This window comes from Podarcis raffonei, chromosome 1, assembly GCF_027172205.1.
Source record: "Podarcis raffonei isolate rPodRaf1 chromosome 1, rPodRaf1.pri, whole genome shotgun sequence".
NCBI lineage: Eukaryota > Metazoa > Chordata > Lepidosauria > Squamata > Lacertidae > Podarcis > Podarcis raffonei.
The window spans coordinates 100,478,175-100,502,973 of record NC_070602.1 but is presented as its reverse complement, the minus strand read 5'-3'; the positions used below and the strand labels follow the sequence as shown (position 1 = coordinate 100,502,973).

Sequence of the window (24,799 nt, the reverse complement as noted above, 5' to 3'; positions counted from 1 at the left end):
TCCCCCCCCAAAAAAAATATGGGTAGATCACTGCCAGTTTATTTTACTGGAAGCAGATTGCAGTCTCTTGGGAATTGGATGTCCTTGTTTTAACGGAAGGAACAGGGATTGGACCTGGGGCATCCTGCAGAAAAAGCAAATGCTTTGCCACTGAGTGGCAAATAACAGAGAGGACCAGGCCAGGTTCAAGATACTAGTGTACAAACTCCAGAACAACTTAGGTCCAGAATGCCTTAACCCATGTCTCCCAAAATGATTACCGAGATCATCTAGGGGCAGCAATATTAGTACTCCCACAGGGAACCAGAAGCACAACTTGTGTCAACAAGGAGCTGGCCTTCAGTGTAGGGAACCTAACTCTGTGGAACTCCCTCCCACTAGAAACCAGGGAAGCACAACCCCTGCCAAGTTTCAGAAACCAGATTAGAACTATTATTTTTGGAGGCCTCCAGACTGTGAATGCCGCTCTGAAGTTTTAAATCTCTGATGTTTCAATTTCTGCTTTAAACTTTGTATGTTGCATACTTTTATTCTGTAAGCCACTTTGGGGTGCTGATGGTGAAAAGCAGGGTGTAAGTTGTAATAAATATAAAAGTAAAAATTTTAAACATTTATTATATATCAGGATACATAGCCCAATCCTAGAACTGAAACCGGAGTGACCTGAATATCATATGGACGAAGCAGTGATTCATAGTGCTGTTTTGACATGGGAATGATACAGGAATTCATCATATGTTGCCGTTTCCAAGTCTGTGCATAAGAACTTTTTCGGGGGAGGGGATAGCATAGCATAGAGCAAACAATATCCTCCAAATGTATCTGCCATGTTTTTTAAAATGATATGCATGTTATGTTAATCAGGCACAATTGTTCCCTCTAACAAGGAACTCGGTGCGCTCAGAATGCTCAAAGGAAACCTCAAGGTTTGCAGGAGTATAAAAAAGAAAAGTAACAAAACAATCCCAAACGGAACATGCTCAGTCTTAACAGAACCCAGGAAAAGAAAGTGATAGAAAACTACAGAGGGAGAGTAAATTGGCTTCCTTGAGCCCCTAAGAATTAGAAAACGACATCTCCAGGTGGCTGGCAGTAACCCTAAAGAAGAACATTCCTGTTAGGTGCTGAAAAAAGTGTCACAACATGTTGTGGTATATTTCCTCTTGTGGAAATATCTGATCCTTTTGCATTTTATAGTTCTGCAATGTGAGTGTCAGTACAAGATGCTTACACTTCAGCTAAAACGTGGCTGCAGAACTCAAGCACCAGCTGATCATCTTTTCAAAAAAAAAAAAGCTACCTATTATGAAAATATCAGGTGTCTGTACAAAAAAACAACAGTCCTACAAAGTTCCAGCTGGCCACTATAGAGGTAACACACACTGTGCAATTCTTCTTACAATGCCTTCCAGAAAGAAATTTGACTTGGCTTAAGCTACTGAATTACTGAAATCTCCCTGTTCTAGGAAGGTAGCCTGGAGTTCCCCTTCTCCTCATAGGCCAAGAACAGGCACATACTCAGGTGTGAAGTGTGTCTGCACCAGACATGCATCCACTGCCTGTCTGAGAAGTGTACTTGCAGCAAAATTAAAGGAGGGGTAAGAGTGCAACACAGAAACCAACCCTCAGCTACCATTTCTTTGCCTTGGAGGTGACCCAAGTATGCCCAGTGAACTACACAGCACATATTCACAGCTCTCAAATGCAAGCCTCTGAGCTCACAGATTGGAGGGTGAAACAAGCCTGGGAAATGCACAATGAAACTCCACCTATTTCATATACAAATCAATGCAAAAATAATACTAAATTATAAAACGCTGGCCCTGCATTTGTGTGGTTTAGAAGCATTACTACTCCGTGAATAAATGTCTTTCTCTTCACTGTGATTGTGTTTACTCCCCCGAAAAAGAAGGAGCACTTCATGAATGGGGCAGCCACTTTGTAAGGATTATGAATTTTAAGCAGACCAATCCTCCTCTTCCTCCAGGACATGCTGTATTCTTGAGATTCCATGTGTACCAAGCGTTATATGCCGGGGGCTGTCTCCTTCCAAATGAACAAGCCAAAAAGTGAAACTCCTTTTAAACTGCATCTTTAAAGAGAAAACAGAAAAACGGCATACACTTTTCCTACTGCGGCTTGCAGAAAACAGGAAGGCCCGTTGCTTGCTGGGTACTATTAGGCAACCCAATTCTGCATGCCTTCAGTTGCAGGAAAAGAAACCTACCCAAGCAACCCCAAAATCCCAAATGTCAAAAGCTGCTCATCTGAAACCACCCAGACACAATGGGAGCGAGTGAGGTTCCCCTTCATCAATATACCTCTAATTTCACAGACACTTTCTTGGCAGCCCGGGCCAGAAAAGAGCAGGCCAACAATCCTACGCTTAACTGGGTAACCTGCAGGATCCTCTGGAAGCGCAGTCTCGGGAAGGGCCGCTGCCGAGTTGGCCAAGCCCTTTCCCAGCGCCTTTCAAGAAAGATTTCCCCCCTCCCCACGCCCGTCCGTCACCCTGAGGAGCCCCTGGCTCCGACCTCGCCTGCCTGCTTCGGCGGGCCCTCGCCATATGCGCGGGGAGACGGAGAGCGCGCGGGAGACGCCGAGGCAGAGCGCGCGCCCTTTTCTCATGCTAATGAGCCCCCGGCCGCCCTTGGGCGGGGGAGGCTCGTGCGAGGGAGGCAGGGAGGCAGGTGGCCGCTCGCTCGGCTCCCACCGCATCCCCCCGGCCAACCGGAAATAGGGCCGCGGCGTCACGTGGGGGAAAAGGAGAGCCTGGCCAGAGAGGAGCTGCTGGTGGCGCAGTCCGTGGACAGGCCGGGCCAAGGGGGGCCGAGGCGCGCGCTCCCCCCGCCGCCCGCTTCCCACGGCCCCTCTCACGTGGGGGATGGAGGCAATGGAACAAAAGGGGCAATCGGGGGAGGGCAAGGCAGAGCCCGGTGCCCGCCTGGCATCCTCTTCTTCGGCAGACACGTTTGGCTGGCCCCAAGGGTCCTCTTTACGCAGGGGTAAAGTTGCAGAGATGGGGAAGGGGAAAGACACGCGGGGACCCTTTTTTTGCTCCTCAGCGCCAGACGGGGTCGCGTCCGCCCCATCCACCCAACGTCTGATTTGCTGAGGCTGCTAATTTGGTGGCTTGTGGTACTGAAGGTGGGGGTTTTCTTTTTCTTTTTGAATTCCCAAGAGTGTGCTATAATAATAATGACAATGTAAATAAGCAAACAAATAAATAAAATGAGGCTTACTTGAGCGTCAGCCCCCTTGAAACCCGTGCTGGGCATCCTTCTGTGTCAACATGCCCAGCCTCGTGCTGCAAATCTCACACGTGCGTCTCCCAAACCTCTCCAAGTTTACTCGAAAGTAAGTCTCTCCTTTTCTTTTCTTTTCTTTTCTTTTTCTCCCTCCCTTTTCCCCCCACGGCAACTTCCTGCCAAGGATGGGACTGGAGGCTTGGACGAAGCCAAGGCAAGGGAGACGCTTCGTTTGTCTGGGAGGGGACGAAGCAGAGCATCGATCAGTTTTCCCTTCGCTTTCGGCGCTGATGTCAAAATCTTGCTTAGCCCAGGAAAAGAGCACTTGCATTCCTCCTGTAGCTTCACGAAGCCGCGCGTCCTAACCGCCGAGGTGAAAGTTGTTTCTCCTCTTCTTCCTCAGTGGTGATAGGCTTCATTTTTATTAAAAAAAAATTATGTTGCTATTTTCTGACACAAATCCTCTGCCCAAACCCCACTCTCTCCCTGTTTAGCAGCGTAATAATAATAATAATAATAATAATAATAATAAAGCATCCTTGCTATCAAGAGTTGAGCGGTTACGTACCAATCTTGCGAAAAGTCTCTCCGGGGAGCGTCCCCCCCCCGCGTTGTTAGCCCCCCCGCCTGCCTTCCCCCTCCCTCTTTCCACGCGTGTTTCGGGAGTTTGTGGAAACTAAAGGACGGCTCTGCGGGGGGGGGACTTCCTAAGTGTCTAGGAATTATTTTGGCCGCGGCAGTGTATTTTCTCTAAATCCACGAGGACCTTCCCACGGTCTGGTTCGGTCTCTGTCCTCCTCGCAAAGGATTGCCCGTGTAACCCCCATTTATTTGAAGGGGGGAAAAGAAATCTAAAGCTTTGCTTTAAGGCGAAGGGGGAAAAAATATTTGGAAGCAAGTTGGCTCTTCCCCCCCACTACCACCCCACCACCTCGTGCCCTAGTTAATAATATAGAGATGTAGGAATAATATATAAAGGGGTGGTAATGAGATTACATGTTAAGCACTTGCACTTCAGATAAAGGGGAGGGAGACGTGTAATCGAGAATTCAGAAAAGGAGGTTGTTGCTATCAGTATTAGTATTATTGGTGTAGGTTCGCTGTAGCTCTTTCAGAAGGGTCACTGTGCTTTAGAGCTCCAGACCAGATCCGAAAAGACCTCCTTCAGATGAAAAAGACTTGGGATCTGGCTGCCTGGGATTGGTACTTCGCGTTCGTATTTGCAACAGGATCTGCTCACCCTCTTGTCCCTCTCTCCAGAAATCCAGAGGCGCCTCCGTCTAAAAACGAATGGTACCCTCCTCTCCGGGATAGGGATCGTTAGGTCAGTCAGTAAACAGTTTAGCTCTCCCCCTCCTCAAAAGAGAAAAGAGAGGGAAGTTTTATTCCAACTCAATGCAAAGAACCAGAATAAAAGCCTGGAGAGGCTCTTCTCCCACTTGTCTAATTACTGAGCTTCATCTTTTTGCCATCATCAGTGGATCAGGATTTTTTTAAAAGGGGAAAAAAAAGAGATGTTCTGAATTAATACAAAAACGACAGGTCTTAAGTGGAAGAGGCTCTTTAATAGTCACAGGTTAAGAAAAAGAAGTTTCCTTCGCTTCTTCCGGGCGTCCCACCGTTAGGAACCTGCCTTACCTGCCCCGGAGAAGGTGTCAATGGAAAAAAGCCCTCTTTGATTCGGATCGGACGGGGCAATTGGGTCCAGTTCGATCCGGAGTGTGGGTCGTGGCGGTATGGGAGGCGGGGGGGCTGCTCTCCGGATGACACTAGGAGAAAGCTTCCCGTCAAGCAAACCTGAAATGAGCATTTGATTTAGAAGCCCGCTCCAAAGATCCCCGCGCTTATCCTAACCCCAAATGCGTGTCAACCAAAACGTCTGAATATTTCCTTCAAACACGGAACAAGAAATCCCAATGCGCGCGAGGCAGGAACTGCTAGGAGAGGTGAGGGGTGTCCCTCTACCTCCTTCTAGTTCCTGCTGAGCGGAAGATTTAGACCTATTTTCGGATGGTAGGGAGGAAATAAATTCTCCCCAAAAGCCTTGTTTGGGTTTATTTGGACCGTGTCCCCGCAGTTTTGGAAATAATTCACCCAAAGCTTCGAAAGAGAGGGAAGTAGGGCGTGTGTGGCGGAGAGGATGCGGTTGCATGTTCTGATTTGGGCTGCTTTTTATTCCTTTTTCTCCCTCCCTCGGCCAGCAAGGTGGCAAGAGTGTGTTACCCCCTCTCCCCTTTCCAAAATACGCATCCATCCCCCCCACCCCCTGGTCCTGAGCTTCAGGAGCCTTTTCCCTTTGGAGGCGGTGATTGGCAGGGACTGGAGCAAGTATCCCAGTCGCCTCGCTCAAGGCGCCCGTTCAATGCACAGCTCGCCAGCAGTTTATCTTAGCTTACTGTAAGTAAAAGTGGAGTGTCGGATCAGCGCAGCATTTGTTTCAGTTTCCTTCAGTGGGAAGGAGCTGGCGGGGTCGGAGGGGGTCTGCAGAGAAAGAGAGGAGCGCTCTCTAAGAGATTTAACTGTGGCCAAGCGAGGAAGATGCTGCCGGAGGAACCCAGTCTCTCTCTCTCTCTCTCTCTCTCTCTCTCTCTCTCTCTCTCTCTCCCTCCCTCCCTCCCTCCCTCCCTTCCTCCCTCGTGTGTGTGTGTGTGTGTGTGTGCCTGGGCAGCTCCTGTTTAGTTTCAGCACGGGATCATGCCAGTCAACCTCGCGAATTGGAACTTTGTCCCCTGGATGGGTGGGTGGGTATTTCTTTGTAGGAAACACTGAGATCACGCAAAAAGTTATCTCGCAGAGAAAAGGAAAGGGTTGCTGCTGGGGGGGGGGAATATGGGGAAAGCTGAACCCAGCAAAGGATTCCCTTCTTCTCCCCGCCGCCCAGCCGGGCCTCTTTCATCCTCTCCGGTGCTTTTAAGGACTTCGCCTGCAGCCGGTGGTCTCTCCCAACCCCAACCCCCCAGCCCCTCCGACGATGCGCCTGCAAAGCAGCTTTTTGATTAAGCAAACAGAAGAGCATTGGTTAAGAGCACACTTTAAGTTGTGTGTGCTGTGCGTGTGTGTTTTAAAGGTTCCCCTGGGACGTTGGACTCGGAATTGGTTAATAATGTGCAGTACTTGCTAAATTGCTGACTTCCAGATGTGGGGGGGGGGAGAGGAATATCTTTCTTGTTTAGGACCTACGTAACCTGATTGGATTAGGACAGGCGCGTCACATTGGAAACCTTTTTGAGTGATGATTTAATTAACCATACAGTAGAAAGCTGCCTTCGCCAGGAAATCCCTTCTCCATTTGCATAACCAATCCCCACAGTGCAAAGGTGGAGTCTCAGGGCTTAATTTTCATTTTAATCTTTGCCAAAGTCCCCCCCCCCACCTCTCCGCGAGCGCACACACAAAAAAGACTTGTTACCCCCATGAAATGCCCACTCAACTTTCTGCCCTTCAAGAGCCATCTGTGTGTAAGAGACAGAGGGTGTGTGTGTGTGTGTGTGTGTGTGTGTCTATCTGTCTGTCTCTTTCTCTCTCTCTCTCTCTGTGTGTGTGTGTGTGTGTGTGTGTGTTTGACTTCTACCTGCACCAGTATATTAGAATATCAATCTGTCTAAATCTTTGACTGCAATCCTAAAGAACAGTTACTGTGATGCTAACCCCACTGACCACAGAGGGATTTGCTTCCGAGTAAACAAGCTTAAAGCCACAGTTGTGAAAGTCCTTGAAAGCTACCTATATATTTCATGCACTGAATATGCATTCTGTCTTTATTTTGTCTGCTTGTTTATGGGTTCCGAGTCTTCTTACACCGCACTTCGCCCGTATATGCATCTATACATATTATCTCTGTTTCCTAACTGCCCCTCTGACTATCTCCTTGCAAGTGTGAAAGGAGAACAGAAGGTGGGGGGAAGCAATTATTATTCCCCCCCCAATTCTCAGCCTTTGCATACACCCCAAGAGAAAAATGTCGATATTTTCTCCCTCCCACCCACAAAAAAGAGCAGCAGGGACTTATTAACACACACACGAGAGATCCTCGCTACATTCACTCTCAAGTAAAAGTTCTATCTCCAGCAGAAGGTTTACCTCTAAGTAAGCGCGCTTAGCAGCTTTGAAACGCCCCATAAATTTATTTTTATTTTTTTAAGGACCAGGAGTTCATTGGCCACTTGTTATATATCTTCAGCGCTAATTCAGCCTTCCTTTCTACCCCTAAGTTTTATTATGAATAGTTTTGTTTTGTTTTCCCCCGCCTGCCCCGTCACTCTGGCATCTGCAATTTGAAAGGGGCGCGAAGGAAAAGCAATCGAGGGAGGAAGCCCATAAACAAACAAACAAACAAACGATCCCTAGATCTCTCTTTCCTTGCTGCAGATCCCGTCTTGCTCTCTAGCCGCGCGCTGCGAGCAAGCCTGCGGGATGCGAACCGCACAGCCTCCGGGTGTCTCCTTGCAACTTTCAGTTCCTTTGAGTTGGGCTAGTTCTGTGAATGGTGTTCACCGTTTTCCGCCTCGCATCCAGTAGGATTTAGCGAAGAGGATAATGATGCCAAAGACTTGATGGCTGGGGAGGGAGGGAGGGAAGGAGGCAGGCAGGCCAGGGGAGGGTGGAAAAGAGGGAGGGAAAGGCGGAGGGGAGGGGGGAGGAGGAGGAGGAGAGAGAGAGGGAGGTGGAATTTCATTTCTTCCACTAAAGCGTTCGCGGAGACTTCAAGGTATAATCTATCCCAGATCCTTCCTTTCCCAGAGAGAAACTTGGCGATCACGTTTCCACATGATGCTCACGTTTGGCGCTCTTCAATTATCCCTCCCCACAAAGATAGGTGGCGTGTGTTTCAGGGTCCTCTCTCCTCTCTCTCCTACAGAAAAGAAAAAGAAAAAAATGTCATTAGAAGAGGCGTAACACGTCAGTCCGTCCCCAGGTTTGTGTTTCCTGGAGTGGCAGAAAGAGATCAGTCCTAACCTGCCCAGCAGGAATAACGGTCCCTTCCGACAACTCTTTCCGAGGCTTTTTGACCATTTTGTCCTCTCTTCCAACCAGCTACATCTCCCTGCACCTTTTTTTCTCCCCTCCTTCCTCCACTCCGCGGCTTTTTCATGCTTCTTCTTCTCTCCATTGCTGACCAAAACTACACACAAGACTTCGCAGGTACGTTCTCGGTTATATTTTCCTCTCTTTTCTATTTTTGCTCATTGTTGTTCCGCCTCTCCCTCTCGTTCTTTCTCTCTTTCTCCCCACCTCTTTTTCTTTTAAAAACAATTGCTGTCTTGGGGTCTGTTTTCCTTGTCTACAGCTAGGGAGGAAGTGGTGAGGTGGGGTGAGTTCTCATTTTTGAACTGAAATCTACATTTACTTGGGATCACTTTCTGAGAGAGATAGAGGAAGGGAGTTGTTTCTGCCTGCAAACTGTTATTACCTAGGGTCTCCCCGCTCTCCCAGGACATATAGCCACCTGGCTTACCAGGTGGAAAAGGTTATTTGCCCCCCCTCCATTTTTATTTTACGTTTTATAGTTCCCACCAGGAGTAGGAAAGTTCGCCTTTCTATTATTCCTCGGTCTGTTGTGGTTTTTTAAAGCAGCATTCCGCTCGCTTCTCTTCGTCCTCACGTTTACACATCTTAAAGTTTGCACGTACCTGTTAATGATTTTCAAGCTGTGAACAAGACCAACACAGGCACGGCTGGATAATAAGATTTTAGTTGGGGCTTTGCTTTAAAAAGAACTCCCAGCAAACCAGCCCTACCAAATGTATTATTGGCTGGCTGCAGCTCTTAGGGTTAGTGGCAGGCTTCTATTTAGGCTCTTCCAAAGCAACCAAGAAAGTTTTCTTTTCTTTTCTTTTTTTGCTGTTCTGTATGCTTAGTCAGTTTCATTTCTTGCTTTTATTTCTCTGAGACTGGGTGAAGTTAACACCTCAGCTTCTGGGATTCTCAACAAGAAGTGAAAGTAGTGACTGCAACTTGCTTAAAAGTCGTTTGTAGCACAATTTAAAAAAAAAATGTAAAGAGAGAAACAAAATCAGAATTCGCCCTGGAAGAGACGAGGGGTGGAGTAGGGGGACTTTGGTGAGATACCAATTTTCACAATTTTTAGCAACCTTAAAAAAAAAAGAATATCAAAGGGTAAGTAGGCAGTGAGAATCCTTGACGGTGATCCTCTCCATTGGTAAATTCTTAGAGAATTTCGCCACTTACCCAAGGATGCTTTCAAGGATCAGGTTGTTGTTTTCAATAATTTCTTAGCCTCCTGCTAGATCTTTTCTTTTAATGGTGAAGATAGTTGCTACAGAGTTAGAAGTCTCCAGCAAACATGAAATGGGGTGCTGATTCCCTTCGCTCTTCCACACACACATTTCAGTGGCTCAAGATGGGTTCATAGGCAGCTGAGACAGGGCTGGCCTCGCTTGTGCCATCTTGCACAGCCTTACCTGCACAACACAGTGCATTTGAAGCTAATCTCCAAACAACACACTGCCGCAAGGCTTATTTCATTTCATTTCTTCCTTTCTTAAATCGCCTTTAAAGTTAATAGGGAAACAGCCACATAAAAGGAAGGGAAGAAATCCCCCTCCCCTTCTCCTGCCAGATCTGTAAAGTTCTGCGTTGTGCAGCCCATGCTTACTCGTAAGTAAGTTCCCCCTGACTTCAGCGGGACTTGCTCTCACGCAAGTGCGGTGAGAGGTTTTCCAGCCTAAAGAGACGAGCCTGCGAGTCCATTTCTAGATGGCAAAAGCCTAGTATATAAATAAAAGGGGGAAGACAAAAGACGAGGTTAGGATAAATTTGGTCCAGGAGAGCAAGGGTTAATTGTCCTTGTTTTACAGTTTGCATCTGCTGCATCTTTTATAGTCTCTCTCTCTCTCTCTCTCTCTCTCTCTCTCTCTCTCTCTCTCTCACACACACACACACACACACACACTCTACCCAGTTCGCCTTCCTTGTTTAAACTCGTCCTTAAGTCAGCGTATACTGGGTTGTGGTTGTTGTTGTTGTTTGTGTTGTGCTGTGTGGGTGCATGTTCTGAAGCTACAGCGTTTGCTTAGATCAGCCAGGCAGCGAGGGGTTTCCTCGTTTCCCCAGTTTTGACAGTCTTAAAGCTCACATCCAGTTTGCGGCCGTGTCAGCGAGAAAGTGCACCAGTTTTACAAGACTCTGTGTGTGTGTGTACACACGCACAGACAATTTTTTAAAAATGAGATCCACTAATAAGAAAGTCTCACAAGAGTAGTTTCACATCTCTCCCGCAACCCCTCTTCTTATTTTCTTTCTAAAGAAGGGAGGCTGAAATTACATTTGGGGAGGGGGGGAGAACCCTGTGCAGGATATTGCCAGCGTGACTTTAAAAGTGTGAGAAACGGGGGGGGGGGAGAGAGCGAGCGAGAAGGCAGATAAGCCTGTTCTTCTGCAGCTCTTATCAGTTCGTAGCCATATACTTTCAATATATATATATATTAAGGTGTCATTGGTTATGCAAACAAGAGACAGCGTCGTGAGGTCCTCAGTACTTTTCGGAGGAAAAAATCCGCCCAGCGATTTGAGTCAAGCAACGTTTTTTTTTTTCTGTTTAAAAACTCACACACACAGAGAGAGAGGGAGACAGAAAACAAAACCATTAAAACCGAGTGCATTCCCTGTACGGGTCATGAGTCATTTCTGAAGATGTAATACTTGTGTGTGTGTGTGTCTGATCACTGGTGGTGGAGGGGGAGATAATAATAATGTTAATAATAATAATAATAATAATAATAATAATAGGAGGTATTTTGTCTGTTAAAAGAAGAACATGCATTTCAAAGAAAGAAAGAAAAAAGTCACCCCCACCCCCAGCCAGACACTTCCGAGGAAGGGCGAAGGGAGAGCGTGTGTGTGTTTTTGTGTGTGGCGCTGTGTGGTGCGCAAGGCGAGCGCTGCTGTGCGCGGCGCCTGGGCTGCTCGGGGTGGGGGTCCTTCTTTTGTGCAGGGTGGGGAGGTGTCGGGGTGGGGGTGGGGGGTTGCCTGTGGGGAGAGCCTCTCCGCTGTGTCCGTGGGCTCCCTTTGGCGCCGCGCGTTTGAACGGGATCTCGCCATGCCCACCCGGTGCCTCTGTTTGGTTGCTCCATAGAGTCTGCGTGCTGCTGAATCAGGGAGTCGAGTCCATGCGAGCTGCCATCTGATCCACTCTTATCAATGAAGCAGCAGATCATGGCGGATGGCCCCAGGTGTAAGAGGCGAAAACAAGCCAATCCAAGAAGGAAAAACGGTAAGGAGAGAAGGGAGCCGCCGGGGAAGGGCAGAGCGGGGGAGGGGGAAGCCCTCCATCAAACTTTTTTCCCTTCTTCATTTTTTTTTCTTTTTTTCTACTTTGGGTCCTGGCGACACTTCGAGACGATTGCCGGCGGAGTGGAGAGGGGGGGAGGGTTTGGAGAAAAGGCAAGGAAATATGAAGGGAGGTGTGCGTATTTGGACGAAGCGGGGGGGGTGTTGCTAGAAAGAAAGCAGCAAAAAGCCCCCCCAACCCCCCCAATGCCCGCGGTGAGTTTGGAGCAGGGCGATCGCTTGCGCCGCGGCGGAGAAAAGAGAGAGGAGGAAAGGGGGTGGGAGAGACCCACCGAGAGAGAGAGAGAGAAAGAGACGGAGGGAGGGCGAGCTAGAGATCTGTCCGTCTTGTTTGTTGTGTATTTCTGGAGCGGAGAGAGCGAGAGTTTCAGGGAGCCCGAGAGAAAGTGAGTGGCAGAGAGGATCGGCGGTGGGGGATCCCAGGGCGTTGCTATTCCTGTGTGTGTCTGTGTGCCCCCCCCCCCCGCGAGCGCTCCTTAGGATTTGGTTCGCTTCACACACACACCCCACCCACCTCTTTCCTTCTTCTTTTTTGGGGGGGGAGAAGTCCGATCAAAGTAGGCAGGCGGGGGGGGGAGGTCCCGGGGCTTCCTTGGAGGAGTTGATGGCGGGGGGGGGGAGATTCCTTAAGGAAGCGGAGCGGGGGTGGGAGACTCCGGGCGCTGAGAGGAAGGAAGAGAGAGAGGAAAGGAGATTCCTCCTCTCCCCCCCCCCCCCTTCCAGTCTCCGTCGCTTCTCTTGGCTCGGGGCGTTGGGAAAAGCAGAAAGTTTCTCGCCTCTGGGGCGAGTTAGCTAACGGTCCCGGCTGCTGCGCTCCTGCGCCGGCGAGATCGCCCAAGAAGACCCGTTAGATTCCTCTCGCCCGCTCTCTTTCCTCTTCCCCTCCTTCCTTCCTTCTCTCTCTCTCCCTCCCTCCGGCCCCGCCGTTGTCTCTTTCTTGTTTCCCTTTGATCGCTGCCTTCACGGCCACAATCACCTCTCAGCCAAGCCAAGCCAGCCTTTCTCTCTCTCTCTCTCTCTCTCTCTCTCTCTCTCTCTCCCTCCACCCTCCCCTCCTCCTCTCACAAGACCCAGGAAAAGCAAAAGAGCTGAGGGTGAGAGAGAAAGAGAGAGAGAAAGAAAGAAAAGAAAAGGCACTTTGGAAAACGTCCGGTAGTTTTCACGTTGTCATGACCAGATCCTTCCTTGTGTTGTGGGGGGGGGGGAGAAGGAGGCAATGGACATACCGAGAAAGGAGGGGTGGATTACAGGGAGGGGGGCGATCTTTGAACAGCTCCATTAAAACACATACGCAGGAAAACCTCAACCGCTTAGCCAGACCCTGGGAAAAGCAGGGGGGTGGGAGGAGGAGGAGGAGGAGGAGGAGGAGGGAGAGCGGCGTGAGAAATCTGGAGCCGAGCGGGCGGAAGAGTTACTTTTCGGGGGCGGCCAGGGAAACTCCCCTCTGTCGAGCAGGCAGCAGTCGGGAGGGTCGTGCGTGTCCCGCGCGTGGCCCTCTCTCCTCTGATCGCGGAAGAAGCGGACGGAGAGGGAGGGGGGTCCTGCGTGGCCCCGGGACATATCCTGCGTCGGATGTTGGGGGGGGGTTTCAGCTGCCCCCTTTCCCTCCAGGTCCTTCCTTTCTTATTTGAATCACAAGTTCCAAGTCTCTCCCCCCCCCGCAACTAAACACTCGCACACTCCAGCCCCACACCATTCCGCATGGCGCTTCCTTGGCCCTCACTCTGAGCAACTTTTCTCTAGAGTTGAGGGCGGGGGGGGGGAGTTGAGCATGAGGAAGACACTGGTGTAAACCCGAACCGATGTTACTTGCAATATTTTTGGGCTGGCGGGGGGGGGTGGAGGACAGGAAAGGAAAGGAAACACAAAGAGAAAGGTTGGTTACAAACAAATGTGGGCGAGTTTTTGTGCGTTTCCCCCGTCGCTGGGGAGGTGTGAGAGAGGGACTTTTCAGGGCAGAAACTCCGGGCTGCCGTGTCTCCACTCACCCCATCCCACCTCCGCGGGGCTGCTTTCCAAGAAGGCAAAAAACAAAGTCTAAACAATATATTCGGGGCATCTTCTCTCTCTCCCCCCCTCACTTTTCCGCGTTCCCCGCCACTTTCCCTTTTAGCCTGGTGCCTGCCGTTATTTAAGGTGGTCCTGGCGAAAGAGGCACTTTTCCTGCCCACCCTCTCTCACCCGTCGCTTGTAATTTAGCAGACGTTTAAAAGCACTCTTTTCACCTCTTTTGTACGAATATTATTATTATTATTATTATTATTATTATTAAGCTGATTTGCTTACAACCACTGTCTGCTGTAGGGCTTTCCTCCCACCCACCCCCTTCTATCCTTTACAAAAATGTTAAAAGAGCAAACCTTTTATGTCAACTATGCCGTCCTCTCCGCCGCCCCCCCCTCGCGCGCCACACACACAGGATATGTTAAATATCACATGGAATGAGATTCAGGCTTGGCATTCTTGATTATTGAGAAGGGTGATGTGGTTCAAGCCAACCTTCTTTCTCTTCCCCGTGCGCGTGTATAAGACTGTTAGCTTATCTCCTAAAAGCGTGTCCACTGCGGTGTGGTGAATATCTGCATGTATGATCTATCTGCATGTTCAGTGTTTCCTCCTGACAGTTTGTTCCAAGAGAGGGAGAGAGAGGTGACATTAGCGGCGTGGAGATCAGGCATGAGATGCATGCAGGAAACACAGGCATCATTAGAGCAATGCAGAAAGACCCCTGAGGAATAGTCATTCTGCTTCTCTCCCCCCGCCCCTTGACGTTCTTCTGGGTGTCTTGAGAGAGAGGCAGGGAGAGCCTCTTGCCAGGTGAAAGTAACCTGTGTCTTTTAGACTCTGCAAACTTCTTCTAAAGTCTAACCACTGTTTGACTCCAAGTGTCAAACCTGCGAGGGTGGTGTTGCACTTAAAACCAACCCACAAAAAAGCAGACATCTTTCTCTGCTTGATGATGCGCGTGTTTTCTCCTTAAGCCATGTCTCAAGTGAGAACTATTCGAATTTTGAATAGCAGGTAGATACATCAGGGGTGTGTTTTCTTCTCATCCTCCTCCTCCCTCCTTCCTTTTCATCTCTCTCTCTCTCTCTCTCCTATTTTTTCCTCGACAAACACGTATTGGCCCCTTTGGGATTTGCTGGGGATTTATCTGAACGGGAGTGGATTTCTCTCTTCCACCCCCCCCACCCCCTTCTTTTGGATTCCTGGAAAAGATGTCACTTTGCTGTGGTTGTGTTTTTCCTGATAACATTACACAGAACGGTGCTAATCGAAATCAGGGAGAAGAAATTCAGGGGCAGCTCATGAGAATCAAAATATTTGTGGCTTCATTAAAAAAAAAGAGGGGAGAAGCAGCTTCTTTTTTTAAAAAAAAGCATAAACTAGACTGATGGAATTTTATTTATTTGTGCAAGGTCCCGTCCCCCCCCCAATTATTTTTAAAGGAAGGGCAAATCATGATGGGCAGAATGAAGACCTTAAGCAGAGGTTCGGATAGCATTCGGGGCAGTGTGTGCGCACCTATTTAAGTTTTAAGATGAAATGCTGCTTCAGGTCATGATAGGCTTCTTCTTGTTGTTGTTCTCAAGCGAGCAAGTTCATAAATTGACTTGGAGGAGAGAAGGAAGTGGCGTGGGAGTGTGATGCGGAGATGCCCAGATTTGTGTGGCTGAAATGAGGGCAGAAAGGGGGAACCGTTTCCTTTTAACGCGGTCTCCCTCCAGAGGAGCTGGCGCTTGTAGGAGCTCAGAAGAACCCGCAGCAGTCCAGGAATGCCTGTCGGTTTTTCAGGAAAGTTCAGTCAGATGATTCCCAGTCGCCTGACTCGCTGTGAATTGAAACACTTTCTCTCTGCGAGCAGGAGGCAAACCCCCAAGCTGCCTTCTATTTGCTTTTTTTTTTTTTTTTTGCTTCCCTCTCCAACCCCCACCCCACCCTCTGCGTCCCCCTCCCCTCCCTTCTCTGCCCCTGGGAGATCCACCACCATCTCCACTGCCAGGAGGGCTGCAAACTTCCCCCAAGTTTTTGCTCTTACTGTGGCGGCTGATGCTTAGGGTGTTATGGGCCCCCTTTGGAGAGGAAAACGATGCTGCCACTGATGTGATCACGGGGTGACCTCAGTCCTCTCCCCATCAATTTTCTCTCCTGTCTCTCTGAGAGATGGTGAGGGTTAGGGTTTTGGCTGGTTTGAAGGTTTGGTTTTGTTTTTTTGAAAAAGCAAAAGAGCCACGGGTTGGGGATTCGGATGGTTCTCTGCAGCGCAGGAGCTTGGAGCAAAAACCCTGGCAAAGTTGACTTCCTCCGCCTCCTTCTGCCCTTAGTGAGGGGTCCCTTCGCAAAGTTCTTCCCGATCGCTTGGAGGAATGGGAGCAAGGCCCGAGTGTCCCCTCTCCCCATCCCCAAAAGGGCAGGCCAAGCAAGCGGGCAGCCTCGCTCATCTCTCGCGTCCGGGAACCAAACTGACAGCAGCCTCGACAAGCCTCTCTCTCTCTCTCGAGAGCGGCTTGCCAGCTCCCCAAAAAGATGGGGGGGAAGAGACGGGGGGAAGAATCCCAGCCACATTCCTAGCTGAGAAATAACATCGTGTGTGTGTGTGTGTGTGTGTGTGTGTGTGTGTGTGTAGGGTGCAAATCTGAGGGCAACGGAGAAAAACAGTGAGAGCGAGTGGGATGCTTTTTTGGGGGTTGGTTAGTTGTATTTTTTATTTTTTTATTACTTTCTGGACGTTTCAGGAACAGCTGGGGGAATGGTCCCGAGGCAAGCCTTATTATTATTATTATTATTATTATTATTATTATTATTATTATTTTACAAGTGCGAAAATCCACAGCAAAGGGATCCTTTTATTTTGAAAAGTTGAGTGATCTCTGAAGATACTGCATTCTCCTCCTCCCTTTCCCCCCCAAACCTGGCTCTCGTATTTGTGTACTGCAGACCCACATATATGCGTGCTTCTGTATATAATATATGCATCTCTGTCTATATGAATGACACACTCACGTGTGTGTGTGTGGCACTCCAGAGAAGAGGCCAAGGTGTGCACCGCCTGTCATCCTTCTCACACCCGAGCAAAGCGAGGCGCCCGGAGAACACAAGGGGCTGTTTTCCCCCTGTCAAGGTGGATGTATTTATTTTAGTTTGAGGTTCTTGGCGGGCAGAGATGGAAGTCCTCAAGAGAATCTGTTAACTCTCCTTTCCCGTAGATCAAGTGCCGTCTAAAAACGTGTCGCCTCAGAGTTTGGGACTCGTCTTAGAAAGTCACCCCCCGCCCCGTCTAATATTCCCCCCACCATTTGTCGTATATTCTCTCTCTCTCTCTCCAGTTCTGAATCTTACAGATGAATCATGGAAATGGAGTAGAGCCTTCTTCTTTTTTAAGCACGTAGGGTTGGAAAATCGCAGGGGAGTCTAAAAATCAAGCTTTGTGTGTATTGAGGGGCAGTGGGGGGGACACACTCCCTAAGGGCTCGAAGCGAATCTCTCTACCTCTCTCTCTCTTTCTGTCTCTCCCTCTCTCCTTTAAAAGTGGGAAGAGTGTTGATTCCCTGAAAGGCATCAGGCATGTTTGGCCTCCACAGCATCTGGGCAATCTGCATTATCCCCCGTTTGCTTTTAAGGTGCATTTTCTCCTCTCTGAAAGAGACGCCTTTGTCCTCTCCTGCCCACCCCCCCTAGCCGCAGAACCCCCTCCACCCCACCCCCAAGCCGGTTGGGCTTCCCAAGGTAGACCCTATTTTGTGCCTGTCACGCAGCGGAGGGAGTTTGCAGGTTCGCAAGTTGCCCACAGACAATTGATTGTCTGCCCTAATGTGTTTCATTTACATGTTTATAACGTCAATAGTGCTGGGGTGTCCACCGTACCATTCATCCAGGCATTCTCACAAGGGTACAATTGTCTGAATGGCGAAGTCAGACACCTTTTTGATTGCTCTTTAGTTGTCTTTTTTAGACAACTAGAGCGGGGGGGGGGGAGAGAGAGGTCTCTGAGGCAGAAACACTAGTTGAAAACGTGCAGCATTAAATGTTACCAAGAAACAGATGGGGAGGGGAGGGGGAGGGAACCCCCTCCGATATCTAAACGAAACCAACAATTCTAAAGGGAAAAAGGAAGGGGATAAAACCATGATCCCCCCCCCCCAAAAAAGTCTCATTAACTGTTTTTGTGCGCGCGTCCGCGCCTGTAGTTTCCCTTACCGTTTTAATTATTATTATTTTTAATCAATGGATGTTGACACCCGCCCTCCCCGTTCTTAAAAGCTTAGGACAATCCTCGGGAAGGAAGCATCCCTGAACTCCGAAAGGTTTGCTTCAGTGTAAGGATTTGGCTGCTCCACAAGCCACCCACCCCAAATCAATGCACGTGTGTGTGGACTGTGGATACATATTTAGCGATAGCAGCGCCGCTGCGCGCTGGGCCGGATGAGGAGGCAGCTTCTGTCTATTTAAGCAGCAGAAACTTTGCGAAGCTAAGTTCCCAGTGGTTCCTCGTGGAAAAGCCTAGCAAGAGCCTAGGTTTTCTGCTTGGATTTACGGTTGCAGAACCTAAATTAAGCGAAGTTGGGGTTGGGTCTGAGGCGTTGCAATGGCAATGCAAACCATTATTATTATTATTATTATTATTATTATTATTATTATTCTCAGGTGTGTTGGATCATTTCATCTTCCCTTTCTCCACCCCACCCCCGCCAAATGCCACGCTGTCTGTTCTCTCCTGAGGTCGCTTCTGATGGAGGCGAGACTGGATTAGCCTCCTTTGCCTTCACCACTCAGCGGCCCTATCTTCTTCATTCATATCAATTAGATGTCTAATGTAGCCCTATAGAGCCCATATGGAGGCACCAAGGAAAGGCAGGTTTCACATTACACTCCGAAGAGAGGAAGGAGGCGGAGGGGTTGGGTGGGTGGGCGCCATTCCCTTCCACCTCTAAAATTAAGACAAAACCAGAATTATCCAACAGCTGAGAAACAAGGTGGCTTATTTCCTCTCTCTTCAAGTTTGGAATTTTATTTTATTTTTTTCAAGTGAAGAGATCTCAAACTTTGTAAGAAAATAAATAAATATTTGAGCTGTAAAAACAAAACACCATGCCTGTTTTGTGGACGGCTTTTTTATTTTTATTTTCTCGTATGCCTACCAGGGAAGATACACACACACACACACACACACACACACCGAGGCACACACACAGAGCGAGTAGCTGCACCGTTAGCTGAACCCCTGACACGGCGGTCTTTTGAATGCCTTAGGTATGATTTCACTTTCGCTCACATCAATGCTGACCTGAATGCCTTTCATATCTGATCCGCTGTGTCTCTCCCAGTAAACATCCCCTGAGGGGAGAACAAAGAAAGGGTCTCTTCTTCTTCTTAATCACAATTCAGTCCATTCACCCGCCGGCAGGCTAGATTTGCATTCTGCAACAGAAAGCCAAGATGAAAAGAGAGAAAAGAGAGGAGAAAGAGAGAGGGAGAAGAGAGAGGGAGAGAGGAAAGGGGGGAGGAGGAGGAGGAGAAGGAGAAGAAGAAGAAAAAGGAGGAGAGGAAGAAGGAGAAGAAGAGAGGGGGCAAGAGCAGAAGGGTGGAGGCTGAGTCAAATAGCTGAGGTGTTTTGTAGCTGTTTGTTGGGCTTCCCCTAGTTACAAGCCTTATATAGCTGCCCGGCCTTCGCTCTTCTGACAGGCAGATAGTGTTACAAGATGGCATGCGGGTACTATTCATGGCCACTCGCCGCGAACACTTGAGGTAGAAAGTGTCAGGGAGGGGATCAAATGCCTCTCTCACCCTCCATGGACAAGGCTGCCGGCAGTCTGGGGCTGCAGGGCAGGTGGGCGCAGGTCGCCACACGTTTGTCCCTGAGGGCTCTCCGCGCCTTTGGCTGCCTGGCTTGGTTTTCCCTTTTCCGAGTTGGACTCAAACCTAGGCGCACGTTTCCACTCATTCCCATCTTAGTTTCACCTGGTCGGGAGCTTCTAAGGCTGGAACCCGAAGCAGTTGACACCAAGACCTACCATCCTCTGCATGTTCAGCCCTCTCCCCGCCCATCTTCGCGGTCCCTGGGACTTACTCCCCGCGGAAGCCTGCGCTTTAGCATCGCAGACTTGGAGGAGAGAGTTCTGCGCGCGCGCAAAATAACTCGGTTGCTTTCGGAACATCAGGGTGCTGTTACCTGCAAGTGAGGACTGCGTTGCTTGTAGGATCCGTGGCTCCCACCCCGAAGTCATTACTTCGGAATAGCAGCCACAACGCAGCCTGATATTAATAAACGGGTTGAGGATAGGAATGTGGTCGCATAACTTCCTCGGAAGAGATGCCCGTCGTGTTCCTCGTGGCATTGCTTGCAAGCAAACGCGGATGCATTTTCACGCCGATGTCAGAGGTGTGAACGATCCTGTTCACTCTACACGGGATTAAGCAGGAAATCTGAATAATTAAGGACTTGCTTAAATCAGTCTAAGGGAGCCACGATTGGGCCCTAGCCTGCTTACTGGGAAGTCAGTCCCCCTGGGGTTTATCCGGACCTAATAGGCAAGGCTTTGCATCCAAAGTTTGCGGCCTAATTCCACTTCTAAGGAAGGAAGTTTCATTGAAAGGAATTGCACCCCCATTTAAGTGAACATGTTCAGGATGGGCTGTTAAACTTTCTAAAAGTATATTTAAGATTGGCTAAACATTCACCTGTAGATCAGTGCGGTTTGTCCATATAATGTGGGGGAGCCAGCCCGACCATTACACCCCCCCATTTCTATTTACAAAATTAAACTTGCTTTAAGCAAATCCATTGACCTGTTATTCCGCTAAACACACATTCTGAGAAGCTGGCTGTGCTGAATTGAGTGAGACTTGCTCCTGTGCAATGTCCTTTTGGTTTGCAAAACTTGTTTGAATCATCAATTAAATGCATTAGTACTGTTCGGTACTGAAATTCTACTTTCCCCAAACCGATTAATTAACCCAGTTGCTGTTGTTTTTTAACCTACAATAATAATCCGTGACTCTCCACTGAATCGATTAATCTATTTTATTAATAGATGGATAAAGCACAGCTAGCTCTTACTGTTCCTTCTCCATGAACTAGGGGAGATGGGTTAGGGAGAGAGATGTCTGGCCCATAAGAGGGGAAGAGGAGCATAACTTGCTCCTACTTTCAAGCCACAGATAGTGAACGGAATGGAGGTGCTGGTCAATAGACACAATCATAGTATTAATCGAAGGGGGCTTTAGTTTGGCCTGTTGTTGCTACATAATCTCAAATTTGCAGCTGGAAAGCACACGCACAGGTATCCTAACTTTCTCATAACTTATTGTGACCAGGTGCTACACCCTAGCTCAATCCCTACTTTTGTTAGTTTTCGAAAAATATATTTATCTTTATCGATTTCTATAACAACAACAACAACATTTTGAATGTTCCCAAGTTATTGTTAGGTTCTAGTCTCTCTCTCTCTCTCTCTCTCTCTCTCTCTCTCTCTCTCTCTCTCTCTCACACACACACACACACACACACACACACACACTGTTCTTTACTAAGAGAGAGATTATTTATAACTAGAACCTGCTTACTGAGAAGTATTTAAGCCCTTTCAGGGAGAGCTGTCAAATTTTGCCTGTGTTCTTCGCCTCCATTTGCAGCAAGTTTTTAAAAAAGAGAGAGAGAGGAGAGGGGGAGGATCTGCAACTGCTAGGCTTGAAATAACTGGGCTAGAAGAGCAGAAATCTTAAGTGACAACTTTTCAACCACTCTATCTCTTGGCTACCAACCTGTCATTTTTCAGGGCCACCCCGCCCGCATTCCCCCCCCCCCTTTTGGTTGTTTGTTTGTAGCGGTTAAAAAAAGAAAGATAGTAACAGCTTTTCCTCCCTCCACCCCAATATCTCATCAGCAACTAGATTAAACGTGCTAAAGGAAACGAGAGAGAAAGAGAGAATATGTCGGAAGAGTGTGAAAAGATTTCTCCTTTTTCTTAGAGGTGCTGGGGCGGCCTTTCTCTCCCTCTCCCAAAAGGAGCGCACCCCAACTAGGAGATGTTACCGGTGGAAGGAAGGAGGCATGTGACACAGATTCCTGATTTACACCAAAAGATTTGCAGAATTTGAAAAAGAGATTATCTCTGCACCTTCCACCCCAGACTTTCACCCCTCCTCTTTTTTTGTCCACCCCTATGACCCAAGCAGTGGAGGATTTAGGCAGATTTACTTCAGTAAACACCTTGAACACTTGGGGTGAAAGCATGAGCCTGTTTTGGGGGGGGGAGGGAGGGAGGCTTTTGTTAAATGAGGTGCTGGGGTAATGCTTTGCCAAGCAGCTGTGATATTAACTTATCCAGAAGCGAGGTTTTCTCTCTTTTGGGGGGGGGGGAGCTGTTTAACTCCTCGCGTGCCGTTCACTTGCACTCATCAGATATGACGGCATGTTCTCGGGACTTTTATCTTCGAGCTATGACTGTTCATAAATGACAGACAGAGGGGAAAGCTTGGCATATTCCCATGCACTCTTAAAACAACAGCATTGCACACACACTTACAACACAGTAGGTGCAGCAGCAATCTCTACACGCTCAGCTGGGAGCAAGTTGCGTTGGATTCAGTGGGACTGACTCCTAAAGGACTCGTCCCCTAGGATCGCGCTGATCCACGTGGTGTAGGTGTGGATCTGAAGCTCGAGTTAAATCTGGGATCACGAAAGCTTCCCGCAACCCAGCAAGGGAATCTGTGGCAAGCAACTCCAGCTTTGCCCTATCGCCAACTTCCCAAAGGCAGGAAGGTGCTTGTCTTGCATCTTTAACCTGTTTCCATGAAATTTTTTCCCTTAAAGTTCCATTAATTTCAGGGGAGCTTCTCAGCTTGCTGAGGTGCCTCAGCCTTGGGAGCAGAACAGAACCTTGACTTCTTCTCCTTCTCAGCCCCTCAGAATCTTCACTCTGGTCCCAGAGAACGAGCGGATTTGGGTTCAGGCGTCTTGGCCCCGGAGAGACACGTGGGAATGTCACTCCTTTCGAATTCAGAGTTGCTGCCAACTATCAGGATGCGTAGATTTTGTTATAGTTTCTACAGGTTATTTTATTTCCTTCTTCCTTTCTTAAAAAAAATATCGCCAGGTTTCTTTCTCTCCACCCTCCCTCTTCTACATTTTTGGGGGGAGGGGGGGCATAAAAAACCCCTGTAGGTGTCAACGTTAGAACAGCCACAAAACGTGTGAGAAAGTAAAGGGTATGAGACATGACAGAATTAAAGGTGTTTGCTATGTTGTTACCCGTGTGTCAAGTTGGCAAACCTCCCTTTTGTCACAGCCTCCTGGTGCTTTCTGATAGCGTGCCGATCATTTTCTTGCTTTTCTTTCTAGGTTGATGCAGCAGTTTTGAACCGGGATGCGAGTGGGATTGTGCGGGCGGGGGCCGAGAGAGAGAGAGAGAGAGAGAGAGAGAGAGAGAGAGAGAGAGAGAGAATGGGAATGCAAAATGTGGTGCACGCGTTACTATTCCTGCAAGCCTGGCTCCTCCATGTCGAGTCTCTCTCTCTCTCTCTCTCTCTCTCTCTCTCTCTCTCTCTCTCCCCCAATTCCTGACTCCAGCTTCTCTCTCAAGGAAGCCTCCTTCCTTGCCTGCTTTTGCCTCTCAACCCCAGAGCAGGAGCAGCAGCAGCAGGCGCGTTTCTAGGATCTGGCAATGGAGCGCAGCTTGGCAGGAATGCCAACTGCCAAATCATCCCATAATTATGCTTTATGTCGTTTTAGATGAATGACCGAGCATGCAGTATTCCTTTGGAAAGGGGTGGGGTAGGGGCAGAAATATCTGGAAAAGCAAGAGCTGTTTAAAACAAGCCCCCACCTCAAATCTATCTATCTATCTATCTATCATCTATCTATCTATCTATCTATCTATCTATCTATCTATCTATCATCTATCTATCTATCTATATCATCTATCTATCTATCTATCTATTATCTACTAGACTTTCAACAATCTGGTCAGGGTCACCGTTGGAGAGCTGAATTAAAGTGATCCCATTTGTGATCTAATTGAGGTTGGCACCGTCCGTTGCGGTAGCAATAAGCGCGAGGCAGCAGCGCGTCCGAATCCCAGAACCGCAGCAATTGCGATCTGGCGCTGGAAACCGGAGCTGCAAGGGGGGCGGAGGCTGCTGGTGGTGATGGTGGTAGACTACTGAGATGTGAAACGTGGCTTCGATCCTCCACCGTCCCCTGCGCACCCCAGAACCACAAGGCCCCTCTGCCCAGCTCTTTTAACTCCGCGCGTCGCGGTTTGAAAGCGGGAAAGTGGAACGCGCCAAGACAGGCGCGCAGGCAGGGGAGGTTGGCGGAGCAATTTGCGCACCGCTTCTTCTGCCCTTAGCAAAGAGCCCAGCCAGGCGCTGGTCCCTGTCTAGACTGCAAAAGTATACCTTCCCTCCCCTGAGCCCCCGACTGAATCAAGAGAAGCGGCTGCAGAGCCGCGTTAGAACAGCTCTGCCTAAACAGGAGCAAGCCTTCCCCCTCTCCAAAAAAAATAATCACCCCCTATCCTATATTTTAATCTATTCCGCGCGGAGTCCAGGAATGCATATTATGGGGGGGACCGGGACCGAGGAGCGTTTGCATACGGGAGGGTAGTGGAACGGGTATGCGTGTGGTGTTGTTGTTGGGACTCACTTGGCAGCGTGGAAAAGTTGCAGCTCGAAAGAGAGGCGAGAATGTTGCCACCTGCCTAGGCGTGGGGGAATCCGTTGTGACTCCGTATTCCGACCCGAATTTAAAAGCGTATTTGTGGGAAGGGGGGAAAAGAACTTACACAAATACTGTGCTGTTTGCAGCGAAGGGTGACAAGTGTTGGATGTGTGTGAGAGGAGTTCAGCGTGTAGCGTCCTGGAATTGGCACTGATTTTGAAGAAGCCTGTTTATACGGACGCCTTTGAAACAGGAGCACATTCGGCGCGCTGGAGTTTTCCAAGCGTATTGCTACCTTTAGTCTTCTTAGATATCCAGTGATTATGTGGAGAGTGTTGTGCTATGTGCGCTGGTCCTCCCCCCCCCTTTTAACCCACCAACGCACACTTAACATTCTTATTCAGTGGGTGTTAGGCTAGTTCGACTCTTTCCACTTTCCAGCTTCACTAACGAACCAGAGTTGATAGGGTGTGTATGGTTGCGAGCAAGCAATTAATTAAAACAGAATTGGAAGTTCTTTTACTCTTTGTTATTGGGGCACTGGAGGAAAGGGCGGCTGGGGGTGGGGGCGCGGAGA

The 24,799-nt window shown here is 48.8% G+C and overlaps 1 protein-coding gene and 2 long non-coding RNA genes across 7 annotated transcripts in view; 1 reads left to right on the top strand and 2 right to left on the bottom strand.

The window, feature by feature from the left end:
• Nucleotides 1-597: 597 nt before the first annotated feature.
• On the bottom strand, nucleotides 598-3,797 carry LOC128422314 (uncharacterized). The gene is made up of 2 exons (XR_008332476.1): nucleotides 3,243-3,797; nucleotides 598-2,092 (listed from the first exon to the last, which is right to left on the bottom strand). It is a non-coding gene; the product is annotated as an uncharacterized LOC128422314 (long non-coding RNA).
• Nucleotides 3,798-8,012: 4,215 nt separating this feature from the next.
• LOC128422308 (uncharacterized) lies at nucleotides 8,013-13,125 on the bottom strand. 2 transcript variants are annotated; one of them, XR_008332469.1, is made up of 3 exons: nucleotides 12,974-13,125; nucleotides 9,865-9,976; nucleotides 8,013-8,100 (listed from the first exon to the last, which is right to left on the bottom strand). It is a non-coding gene; the product is annotated as an uncharacterized LOC128422308 (long non-coding RNA). The 2 variants fall into 2 exon arrangements; XR_008332468.1 differs by lacking the exon at nucleotides 12,974-13,125 and adding an exon at nucleotides 11,316-11,418.
• The window catches only part of ZEB2 (zinc finger E-box binding homeobox 2), a 163,553-nt gene continuing 146,852 nt past the window's right edge, over nucleotides 8,099-24,799 (top strand). For 2 of the 4 annotated variants that reach the window (XM_053405973.1, XM_053406000.1), the window contains exon 1: nucleotides 11,379-11,481. In XM_053405973.1, coding sequence (XP_053261948.1) covers nucleotides 11,409-11,481 — 73 coding nt within the window. In that variant the 5' untranslated portion in view covers nucleotides 11,379-11,408. Of the gene's footprint in view, nucleotides 8,391-11,378; nucleotides 11,482-11,823; nucleotides 11,945-24,799 lie in introns of those variants that run through there. The other 2 variants (XM_053405981.1, XM_053405991.1) reach the window with 2 other exon arrangements.